We start from the raw sequence: 12,998 nt of genomic DNA on the forward strand, positions 1-12,998 counted from the left end.
CAGAAGGCGCGGGGAGGGTAGTGAGTCGAGGAGATGAGGAGTGGGAGCATTGGAGAGAGAGAGAGAGAGAGAGAGAGAGAGAGCTCGGCTCCCTAATTAATTAGCTCGTGGAATGAATAGGCCGATACCGATACCCATTAAATTCCCAAGTATTGGTGCTGATAATCGGTTGACCTCTACTTTAATATACATATATTAATTTTTTAACTTGGTTGCAGTTCTGGACACCAATTTTCAACCGGAGAAGAATGCACAAGTGACTCAGAAACCACGGGTGAGGCAAAAAAATACATCAAAATATCACTGAGAAAAAAAAGACAACAGCACAGAGAAACTGAAGCAAAAGATATGTTTTTATTTCAAGGAGAACTTTGACATCAATTCATAATTTGACACTCACCAATAAGTCACCAAGAAGGAACCCGCTTTTTGTGACAAAGTACAAAATAAGGCCCGGTCACACTTAAAATTCAGAACTGAAGGGGGAAACCAATCACACAAATGACACAGGTGGCCAAAACCATTTGATGTTTTCCCCGGTCCTCATTATACTTTATATTGCACAGTGCGGCTGCTACATATCAAACAAGTGTAGCATCTAAGAACCAAAACAACAACCCAAAGACCAAAAAAATGCACACTGATTTTAACGGTAATGGTTTCAACTTACCGACTGTGTCTATCAAAATTTACTAAATGCGATAACCGAATCAGACACACGTGATACTTAATTGAACATTTTTGAAGCTCGGTACCCAACACACACAAAAAAAAAAAATCTTCAAACCACATCTATATAGAATTATAACTTTTGACAGATAAGTGCCAGCACGACAAAACAAATCAAAAACACCTAGGACCGAATCCATGATTTAAAACAGTTACACAGATTAAAAAAAACTCCATCACATCTATTGATAATTAAAGCTGCTGGAACACTCTCCTGTGGGAACTGGTTGACCCTTTGGTGACTGCGTGGATAATTGAGGATAAATATAGTCCATTGAAAGTGGGATGGGATTACTGAAAAATCACTGCTGTGGAGGGTACACCATTTGATCTCATGTGAGTATTGATCAGACAAAAACAACAGATACACAGAACCTTTCTAAATAAGAGGCAGTAGAAAAAAAGCACACATTGACAATAGTTGGAACAACACAGTGAGTTTAAAAAACATATACAGGTGATAAAAGACAGTGAGGCATTGACGGTGTATGCACAGACAATTATCTGAATGGAAATAAAATATTGGATTTCTGGAGCAATCCAAATGAATCGTTTGCATGCAGAGAGACAAACCAAAAACCCAATACATGACTTCTAGGGCGAAGCGGAAGTGACATTCATTTTAGTTATTTGTCCATTTCAGGCAGTTATATTATTTGTGTAAATATAACCTAAATCGTAATAGAATGACATAAAGGGAGTGGGACAAAGAAAAATTATGGAATAGAAGCCGCACTCATAAATTAAAGGAAGAAACTTAAATTTATTTTTCTAAATGCCACACCGGATTTTAAATCCAAGCTTCAACCGCCATTAAATAACTCATTCAAGTCCATTTCTTACATTAAAAAAAAGAAAATCAACGGGGAAATGTCCAGTACAGAAAAGTAACACGTTGTGCTGCTATTTTGACACTCATTTGCGGATTGTGTCTAAAGCTGTCAATCTTTATCAACTAGCGTAGCAGTTCATCTTGATTAAGTTGGCATTACCTGATCTTGACTGATCTTAATTTCTTCCATCCCTTGTGCACAAGACAAAGTTGTAGAGAGACCTACTACCACATCAAAAACAATCATCATACATAAATGCTTGGAATCTTTTGAACACGTAGTGTCGGCTGATTGAATATTTTAGTGTGGCAGCAGGTGACTAATTATCGGGTATATTTTTCCTATAGGGGCCGAAAACTGTTACGTCATATTAGTCTGTTATTTTTATGTAGTAATAGCAATACTTGGGCTCTCTAGTATCATTTTGTTGAGCGTGAAAAGGGATGGGAGAGCTTAAGACATGTTGCATGGCTCAGCATGCGAGTTTTGTTTGGAGAATGTATTTCTTGTACTCCTAAATAGATGTTTATGCAAATTGAATTGACTGTTAGGCTAGTTGATTGAAGGCTGCAGACACAGTCCGCAAATGAGGGTCTTAAACGCAGCACGATGTGTTAACTGCACTAGACATTCATTCACCGATTCTGCCAAGTCCCTTTCTTGGCTGTGGTTTTGCTAGAATGAGGGTAGGGAAAATAGGAATCTCATTCGATTCATGCACGTCACTTATTAGATGACGAGTCATTTGGCTACCAAAGGGAGTCAGTTACTCTTTGCGTTTGCCCATGCGTCATTTAACTTTTTCACATTGACATTCGGAACACTGGGCAGAAATCGCATTGGGCAGATATCGCATTCGGTCATCCGAGGTGGAAAGAGTCCGGCGCGCATACTAAGTCAAGCGACACACAAGCGAAAATCCATGAAAAACAAAGTCATATCTCAAAAAAGTAACTGCCTGTAGTCTAATTTACTGTGCATCGCTTCAGCATTCAAATTGACATTAAATAAAATATTTTATACATGTCCCTCAACAAACAAAAAAGTACTGGTTTTCTTTTTCGTCTGCGCTTAAAACGAAAGCTCCATTGCTGCATCTTGTGTGTTTACACTATGTGCTTGTACGTGCCTGGACAAAATTATAGACTTACATCAGTGTCTGAAAGTTACTGGACACCAGGGCAAACAACTCTGAAAAGTTGCCTGCCCAGCCATAAAGTTGCCTGCCCCATTTTTCACAACATGAAACACAATAAGACGACTAATCACTAAAAAAAACAAAAAATGGCGCAAAGTATTAAGGATTGATAATCAGAATATATAAAAGAACACTTTAAATTAGGTTTATTATAAATCTACTTATAACATTCATTGCATGTATATGACATGGCTGTTTTCCATCTGCCATCAGTATGTACCTGTATTTACTCATCTTCATTCATGCAATGTTTGCGTTGCGTCGTCTGCTACAAGCCACGTGAACTCCTCTTTCCATGATGCTTTTAATGTATGTTTACGTTTTGTAGCGTCATCAATTTTGTTAGCTTCTTTTGAATATTTTTTCTAGGGCTGAGGTTTTGGCTTGATTCCTAACCACTTATCCATTTTTCTTGTGTTTTCTGTGCATCTACTTTGGAAAATGATATACAAATGTGCGACCTTATTACACTCTGGAAAGTCCGGAAGCACAAAGTTATTCGATGCAGGCATCTGAATGGCTGACGCTGTGCAAATGGCCAAACGGACCAAAATTCCGAAATTTCCGAACTGAACGAAGATATATAATAAAGCAAACGTTTGATTTGATATGAAAAATAAAAAACCCTAAAGATTTTTTTTTCCTTGAAAAAGTTGTCTGCCACCCGGGCGGAGACGTTTCGTAAGTTGTATGCCCGACGTAAAAGATGCACGCCCCGGGCAGACATTATTTCAGACACTGCTTACACTATATACTGATGGATACAACTGTGACATCCATAAAATAAAGTTTGATACAAATGTGGAATTTTTGCAGTTGGGGCAGAAAATAAAATTAAAATGTCGCCAAGAAATCAACCAATAGAAAAGAGCCTTTTTAGCCAATTTAAAGTCCCAACAGTGCTTTAGGGGAAAAAAAGAATAAGAATCCCGGATGAGGGAAACTGCACGTGCGAACAAGCAATCAGATTATTCAAATGCGTATACTATACATGCACAAGTAATCGGTAAAAGGACAGGACTAACCAAACCATTGCAATTCAAATACTCACACTCGGACTAAGACCTTAATCGGATCATGCAGGCAATATTCAGTTTCCAATTGGATTTTTGCCTGCATGCAAGTATACCATCAGCAGTTGTCTGTTTTTTGCTGCTTCCAAAAATGATTTAAATATTCCAAAGTCTTGCTCCTTATCAACTAAGTGTTGAAGGGCCATTATGCTGACTTAACAGTGAGACTAAACTTGTTTGTGTGTATATATTACACACACACTAATAATCTATGCTCTGATCATACACTGAAAAACACATTGACCAGGCACATCATAATTCAACAGAAGCCACCGTTTCAACAAATACATTCAGGTGTGACAAAGCTTTGCATTTATCGAAATTTAGGTCCTACGTTTTTGAGTATTGTGTGATGTTCTTGGTGAGCGCAATAAAACATTCCCTAACGTGTACTATCTTAGGATACTGTTATTGTTTTCAAACAGGGGTTTATCCTCAAAAGGAACTTGTACACACATTGGAAAGTCGCATAATATCAAAGGGATCCTCCGTCCGCCAGTTTAGAGAAAGGCACTAGTCGTACAGTACAAAGAATCACAAATACAGCCCGATATAAAACAAGGCACGTCACTATACAAACTACAGTAAAAAGAAAATGAAAACCACACACGTTACACAATCTAAGAGTTATTCTCATTTTACGTTTCAAAGATGAAATACTGATGCTAAGAAGAACAACCAAAACAAAACCCTAATCTTCCATTACAGCAGTTTACAAATCACTTCAAAAGACAAAACATTAAAGCAGGTATACAGAGGCACTAACTAGCATGTAGGATCGCTCCTATGCTCAATTACAACATAAAAACAAATTAAAGTAAATAAAAGTAAAAGCCAATTCTAGTCACCAGAACTACAACACAGAGAAGATATTTTCAGGCTTAAGTGTGAGTCAGGGTCTAAATTCACAGCTACAAAGTGGCAGATAATCAGTACATAGCAGCTTAATAACTATACATTCCAAATACAATTTACAAAATATAGCTCAGAAAAATAAACGCTCGGCCTCTTTTGTAAAATAGATCTGTGACAATATTTATCCATTCGTCTAACTGCAACAGTTTCCTGAAGGTGAAAAGATGAATAGTATCAATTGTGCCTCACAAAAAGGCTGAACAACAATGTCTTTGGTGCCGATTGCCATAGAAGAACACTAATCTAAACACACACAAACACGCAAATCAACACATGAAACTGATAGCAAGGCTATGCATAATGCAACCTAAAGGAATGTAACAAAATTAACGGGCTGCTGTTATTTCTTTAACAGCAAAGAAGCTCAGCAATGAAACTGTTCAAACGTTGTGAAACATTTGAAACAGCCTCTAAATCCAATGTCAACTAAAGAAAAAAAATCTCAAACTGCAAACCAAACAGGGGAAAAACACACAGCAACCCAGAGGCGATCTAGATTGTATTGCAGATACAGTAAACAGTGACAATACTGTTATCAATCAAGTACTATAATGAGTAGAAATTGATTATGAAAATATCATATCATCCAATACACATTAAAAATCATTCAGTCAAAGCCCTAAATGTGCAGCCTGTAGCTTAAGTAAAACCATATTGGGTTAGCAAGCAAAATGAAGTAGACCAAATTCAAAACATAATGAAGAATCCTCCTATTAAGTGCTGAAAGCCCATTTGCATGTACGATACAAACACCTTCAATATTATGAAGTGACATCTTACACTCTGCTGTTAAGGCACTGGCAGATGGCTGCAGCAACAAACACAGAGACGCCATTCCAAGCATGGCTTCAACAGATCTGAGTGGTTTGTACATGCTACAAGGAAACACAGATGGAAAGAAAGGTAGAAAAAGCAAAAACGACTGGAGTTGTGTGCGAAGGACCAAGGCTCAAATCTTGAGAACATTATGTTCGTCCTATCAATTCAACATATTCATTATTGGACAAGCATTAATTTGCAAGAACCCTTTCCAAACAACATTTTCTTAAAGGTATATTCAAAAACAGAATTACTTTTCCAATTGGGCACAGATCGTGTCGTATTCCTTCCCACAAATCTGGCTTGTTTGCTGTATAGCTGTGACGTCATTGAAGGAACACTTTCAAAATTGCAAATCACTTAACACAAGAGAAAGTGGTTGTAGTGAACAGTGATTGCATACTGCTCATTTCTTCTCGGAAAAATTGGAACATTGCTTACCCTGTTTTCAACTTTTTTTAAGAAAGCGATTGTGGCTTTTTATTTGCGTTTTTCACGGCGTGCATCGCAGTTCGTATCAATTTTTTCCAGCTAGCTCCCCCTTAGCGTCAGGGCTGCCGAAGGCTTTCCCGTTTTGTTTGCTCCCGGTTGGCGCTCGTTGGCTGCCCACCGTGTTGTTTAGCTGGCTAGCCTGGCATTATGACCTGTTTGGCCGTGTCCCTAGGTTTATTCCCAGCCAGCACCACATTTCTTGCCATAACTATTGCCGCTTTAAGTTCAAGTCAAATCATTTATTCGTACAGGGCTTAAACACAAAACGTCTCAAAGGACTGCACAGGCCACACTGGTTTGTTCCCTCTGTTATCCTGGCTGCTCACCGTGTGTTTTTCGATTGACCAATCTTGTGTTCGCGCCACTTTTGCCGTGTTCCTCAGTTTGTTTATTCCTGGCCAGCCTCGCGTTATTTGCCATAGCCAATGCTCCTTTTAGTTGTTGGTACTCGGCTAGCCTGCCTGGTCACCCAATGTTGCATTACTGCATCTACCTGCGACACAACACCTAAGCATTCCCCCCCAAAACTAGCAAAACTTTGCTTCAAACACTCGTAACATCTTGGACTAAAAACACATAAAACAATATGGCAACTGGCTTGCTAGGTTGGCTGGTGTTCCTTCGATTACGTCACAGCTCAGAATGACAAAGGCAAAACAAGCTGTCTTGAAGAGTCATTATCTCAGAAAATAATTGTAACATAAAGATTAAATATTTATAAATGTTATGCAAAAAATGCACCATTTCCTCACATTTTGCTTGTATAATAATTTCTGATTATCTTTAAATTTTGTGAACATGTTGTACATCCGCTTATTTTAATGTATTCATCAGTTGTCAAGCATGAATTTAAAAGAAGCCTTTCCACACTAAATTTTCTCAAACATTTAAAAACAAATCACCAACACACCAACAGATAAACACTACAAAACATGACTTCACCCTTTTGCCTTTCATGATTTTCTGCCTTGATCTCACGTGTTTGCTTTGTGCTCTGCTGCAACCTCTACTTGCCCAAGTCACAGCCTTACTGTGTTTGCCATTAGCCCTTGTGCCAGACGTGGAGACCCGTTGGTGTTGCTGTGGGTAGTTTCCGTTCGTCAAACATAAGAAAACGGAAGATGGTGGCCGAGTTTGGAGGGGCTAAGAGGAAAGCCCGTGTAGGCGACCGACGAGGCCATGTATTGGTGAGAAGGATGAATCGGTGGGGGAAAGGCGGCCTTGAATTGATGTGGGTGGACGGAAGGGGATGGGAGGAGCCTGTGATATGCCGGGTGTTGGGATTGACTGCCCAGACCCATGGTCACCTGGTGAACTATAGCGGCTCCTTGAGCGTGGGAGAGGCTGTAGCTGTGCTGAAGAAGAGGAGGATGAGAGGTCAAAACAGGATGCTGGGCTGCGGTAAGGGGTCCGCTCGGAGGGTAAGATAACAGGGTGCGTGTGCAGGGGGGTCTAAACTTGTGCTTGGGGCTGTTGTGTGGCAGGTGGGCGAAGTTGTGAGAATGGACAGTTGGGGGAATAAAGGCATGAGGCCGCAGTGGCCCGTACTTGCCATTCCACTCTTTGATTTTGTGGTTTGTAACAAATGGCTGCACCTATAGCAGAAGAACATCAAAATGTTATGAATAAACAATCACAAAAATTGTCATAACCATGTCTGTGTTTTACAATAAAATCAATTATAAACACAGTGGAACCTCTACATACGAGCATAAGTCATGCCAGGACCGGGCTCTTGGCTCGAATTGTTTGCGTAACCAGCTATTTTGCTCAAAATTAAATAATTAAAAACTAGTTTGCCCATTCTCTGATCAAAGTGAACAGATAAATAAATTGAAACGAAAGCAGCAACTTCTTTAAACTTGGCCAGCAATTCTTCAATATCCCAAGTACAGGCCAGCTTCTCTGGTTCAACTTCCCTTTTGTATTTATTTTTTTGCAACAGGAATATAAACTCCATTGGGAAATTATTGTAGCAAAGCACTGCATACATTCTTCCACGGCTTTCTGATAGCAAGTGCCTACTTGCCGCTTCCCAAAGGTAATCCTTGGCTTGGTGGCTCAAACGGACACAGCATTTGTGTTTTTTTCTAATATTTCCTGCTTTGTTTCAATTGTCATCATCATTCTTTTTTTTCTCAGATACCTCCGGATAAGGTCACAAAATGTGACAAAAAGTAGATGCTTTAAAATGTGATGAAAGCAATGCAATCAAAGCCAACTTGCTGTATAATACAGGTACTCTACACGTTTAATGGAATCAGGGGCCTGATGGAGGAGGCGCATGCGCAGACTGGACCGAGCTAATGGAGGTAAGCGGTCATGAGCAGTGAGCGGTCGAATTGTAACCCCTGAACCTACTCGTGAACGCATTTTTCCTTTATTGAAGCGAGCAAGATTTTTGTTACAAAAAACAAAAACTTTCTCGTGTGCAGGGGTGCTCGTTTAAGGAGGTAGCACTGTATATGATAATCAGTGAATGCCAAATTACAGTGAGCCCACATCCATGCAGGTTCACGGTCGTAAATGTTCGAATTTTATCTTCACTGACTTTCTTACTAAATAAAAAAAAATCATAGATGAATCTTTAGTTGGATACCACGAATAATGTAAAAACTACAGATGGAATAATAACGGGAATAGTGTTAAGGTTTAATTCCTGTGATCAAAGCGACTAAGAGAGAACAACAAAGAAAAGGAGAGATAGATGGAGAGGGCTAGCAGAGCAAGCTAGTGACAGAAAATCTTGCATTCCGTTTAAGTAATTTTAACATCCTTAATGTAGCTGAGTACTCTAGGTAATCCCATTGTCCCTAAATGACATACACAAGGCTGATCTGCATTTTTGCCAAACACTTTATAATGTGATGCCAGGTAAATGCTAAAAATTAAGAAGGGAACAATACCTGTCCAAGGCTCAATGGATGCTGCTGCAGTTTTTGTTGCCATGACCCGAGAGGTGCCGATTGGAGAAGGGGGATGGAGGAGGGAGTGCTCTGTTGTCCTGTAATACTGCAGTGCCCTCTGGATCGGGACCATGACTCTGACACTTTGGTAGAAAACAATTTTACCAAAGTAAATATTCAGTTTTATGACATTTGAGTGTATTTATGTTGATGAATGCTAATCCGATTGAGAGAGAGTCATTGACTGTCAGAAAGAACACTTTTTTGAAAAAATTTGTATGTGCATCTGAAGTGGGAAAGATGAAACCAGTAACGTGTGTCCTAGTTCACAAAGATCACCTGTTGAAACCTCTATGGTCTGCTAAAGGGCCCTAAACCTACTGGTTTCTTTTGCCCTGCAGAGTAGACACCCAAACACAAGCGACATATGCTCATGACTGCAGATTCTCGTTATAACTTGAGCACAGGGTAGTCGAGTCATTCATTCTACGATTCACCAATAACACATCACGCTAAATATATTTACAGCAAAGAAAGATGCTCTGTAACAACTTTCCTTTTCTGATCTTTTGCTCGTCGGCAAAGCCTCTTTCACAAAGCTGCAGTGAAGAACGGCTCTTTACCTCTTCTCCGCTCTCACGGTGTCAAAAGTTTTCAGATCAAGACTATCAAGTATGAGGAAAAGAGGTTTGAAGTGCACAAACCTAAGTATTTGCCCTTGTGCTATTAAAATGATAATTGTGCATTTCTATGTCATTTCTGACTTATCTGTACCAATTTAGTCATAACAGCACAATTTAATCTCATTTGGACTCACGTGCCAATTGAAGTAACGTCATCAGAAAAAAGTAACATTTTTTTAAAATGCCGACCTCTTTAACCTTATTCAAAAACAGTTTCTTGGATTTAAAATTCATAATAATTTCTCAGATATCAACAGCGATTGCCTCGGGGTGAACTGTGAACATGCCTGTGACTTCAGTTTCAGCCTGAAAATCACCCCTTAATTGCACTGCCCTCTCATTGCATTATAGCATTTTTTTCATTGCACTATTATTATAACTCACTCCAGTCTCCAAACAATACCATGTAACTATTTTTACCTAATAACTGACAGTTTTTTCTTATTTTTCTTGTGTATTACATGTTTGCCTTGTCCAATTTTGTTCCATACAATGTTTTATAACATTGTTATCAATGACAATAAAGACACCTTAATTAAGACCTAGAATACATCAATGTAAGCCATCACCACCATAAAGTCGGCGCATCGTACAGGGAAAATATTGCATTTTAGTGCACATGCATGAGAACATTTAAAACTCCAAGCAAAACCTTATGATCTTCACAAAGGGAACTGGTAACCTTTCCTTGTTTTTCTTCACTGTTACTTCATTACACAAAACATTAAGGTTTTTATTTAAAAAAAAAAAAAAAAAAAAACCTTCTGACGGTAATCAATCTATCGCGATTTCTCTTCAGTTAATCTTCTTGTCATCATTGTTGTTTTCATGATATCATGGTCCACTCAATTTTCCAAACAATGCCAACGGTAATACTAACCTGTTCTCTGAAAATGTTCTCGTGTTCCTTGAGTGTTGTTGTTTTGGAACCTCATTGGTGGAACCACCATTGTCCTGATGTCTCGGGGACCACTCCCCTGCGCTGCAGGCGGAGGCAAAGGCGGTACGATAGCTGCACATGTTGGGCGGCTGTTGTGGTTATTGTTATCATTGAAACAATATGGACTGTTTCCATGGGGGGATGTTGAAGTGTTGGATTTAGGTGAACCCTCTACTGTTTCACAACCACTTTCATGACCGTCATCATCGGACACACTGCACAAATGACAACAACTTGGTTAGTGAAGTTAAAATGTATGTAGTCAACTTGTGGAGAATAAAGAACATTCAGAGACTAATGTAGGAATTCAAAAGAAAACCTGTTAGATCTCCTACAGGGTGAAGTATTTGTGCTGGATTGCAGAGAGTTGGATGAAAATGAACTGGTACTGAGGCTACTGTCAGGACTGCTTAGGGAACAGACTCTCTGCGTTGTCACACTGGTGTTTCTGCATGCCTCACATACACATTGTTCGTTACACCTACAACAACATAAAGCAACAATTCAAGTTTGTTTAACAGTCAATCTACTTGGAATAGAAAAAAACGGAACATTTTTGGTTTAATCCTGCACGCTAATTCCTAAAATGAGCTTCATAATAACCTTAATTGTACTATTTATTTAAGGCTGCAATGATTAGACAAAAAATGACCAAAATCTATAATAGAAATTGTCGTCAATGAATTCCATTGCTGAATATTAGCATAGTGAGACATCTCTAGATGAATAACCTGCTGAGAGTTACTTATGCGCAATTAGGTCTCTATCTCAAACGGTAACATACAAAAATAACAGCCTTAACAAGTACGTGTACCAAAACTTCTACAGTTTGGGAGCATTCAAGCCTGAATACGGCCAGTAAAATACTACTTACAAGATTTGCAAAGCAGACCTTTCAAATCATGGCAGTACATCTGTGATGCATTAACATTTAAAGAGAACAATCTGACAGTTGAACAAAACAGAGTCTTGCCTCGGTAAGATTCAAGTAACATTCAAGACAATATGGCTTTGATGCATGTTGCACTGTACATTTTATACACGTATATTTAGTTTTAAAAGAGAGCTTGAGCGTTATGCCAGAATGTGCCTTACAATTGACATTGCATTCAGTCTAAAAAATAGACATCAGTTGGTAAAAATGCAAATGTCAGTTGTTTTTGTGTTCCTTTGTTTCAGACATTGCAGTTGACCACTGAATGTACTTCATAAAATGCACACTTTTGTTTTATTTAATGTTCCACTCCTGCTAATGGACCTGTTCTTGGTTAAAAATATGTATTTTTCATTGGACCAATTGTTCTAGTGTTTATCATCATTTACCGGTTAATTAGTTTAACTTGAGCGAAATTGAAGAAAATATGAGTAATCATCTGATTATTCGACTAGTCCTATATATAGTCGTGAATAGTCAACTTAAAATAATTGTTAGTTACAGCCCTATTTTCAACAAAATAAAGACCATTTAAAAACACTCACCCTCGTAAGCACAACTGTGATTTGTCTCCCGCTACTTCTTCATCTATTGGTTCACTGTGGATACTAATAACGCTGGCTCTCGGACTTGGTGTGCCACCAGTAAGAAGCGCGGCATCTTGCTGCAGATCTTCGTTTGGTACATTCTCCGAGAAGCAGCCAATGCCCTCTTGCGATTGATCAGAATTCAGATGCACCCACTGCTGTTTTTCCCCCTGTAGTGCCCCTTTTTCATTTTTATCAATTGTCAATACCGCATGACCGACAACGTTGGCCATTTTGGGGGATTGACAGTGGGATGTGTGGATGTTGATTGGGTGTGAGAGGTTCCTTTTAAAAAAGATAAAATGCAAAGGCCGTTAGAGATTTGTTGGGTAGTTTGACTGAAACAGCAGAACAGCAGCAAAAACTAAATCGTATGACAGAAAAATCTATTATTTTATTCATATGTCTATAATTTTATGTAATACCAATAAATGAATATTTTCAGTTTGTGTATACATTACAGTGTTATAAATTTAGGGCCAAACTGTGACGCACTTTCCACGATTTAGGCTATGTGTGCCACCACTTTGGAATCAAACTTAAACAACTACATTTGAAATAAGCATTTAGAGGTTTAGTTTGAGGGGTTATACGGAAATATTAGATTGAGCATTTGGAAATTCAAACTATTCTTGCATAAATTTGCTTTTTCAGGGGCTCAAGGTATATGGACAAATAAACATACTGCAAGAATACAGCAAACATCTGCCCCTTTTCTCTACCCTCAACGTTAGCTGAGGGGGAAACTTCTAGTTCTTGGATGCATTGCAATTTAGATTTGTGAATTAGGAGTCATCCATAGTCAAAATTTATTGTTAAACTATGACAAATTACCTTTGTTGTATTTTGTTTGATCTATGTTCAAAAAAAAAGAAAACACAATAAAAAG

General features: G+C 38.6%; 1 protein-coding gene across 1 annotated transcript in view; it reads right to left on the reverse strand.

The window, feature by feature from the left end:
• Positions 1-335: 335 nt before the first annotated feature.
• The window catches only part of LOC148362372 (homeodomain-interacting protein kinase 3-like), a 41,236-nt gene continuing 28,573 nt past the window's right edge, over positions 336-12,998 (reverse strand). Inside the window, exons 14-18 of the mRNA XM_088339765.1 lie at positions 12,068-12,394; positions 10,908-11,069; positions 10,529-10,803; positions 8,966-9,108; positions 336-7,654 (exon numbers count right to left, since the gene is read on the reverse strand). Of these exons, the coding sequence (XP_088195891.1) occupies positions 7,160-7,654; positions 8,966-9,108; positions 10,529-10,803; positions 10,908-11,069; positions 12,068-12,394 (1,402 nt within the window). The 3' untranslated portion in view covers positions 336-7,159. The remainder of the gene's footprint in view (positions 7,655-8,965; positions 9,109-10,528; positions 10,804-10,907; positions 11,070-12,067; positions 12,395-12,998) is intronic.

The sequence above is a fragment of the Urocampus carinirostris genome, chromosome 7 (assembly GCF_059441175.1).
Source record: "Urocampus carinirostris isolate Australia breed hairy pipefish chromosome 7, RoL_Ucar_1.0, whole genome shotgun sequence".
In the NCBI taxonomy this organism is placed as follows: domain Eukaryota; kingdom Metazoa; phylum Chordata; class Actinopteri; order Syngnathiformes; family Syngnathidae; genus Urocampus; species Urocampus carinirostris.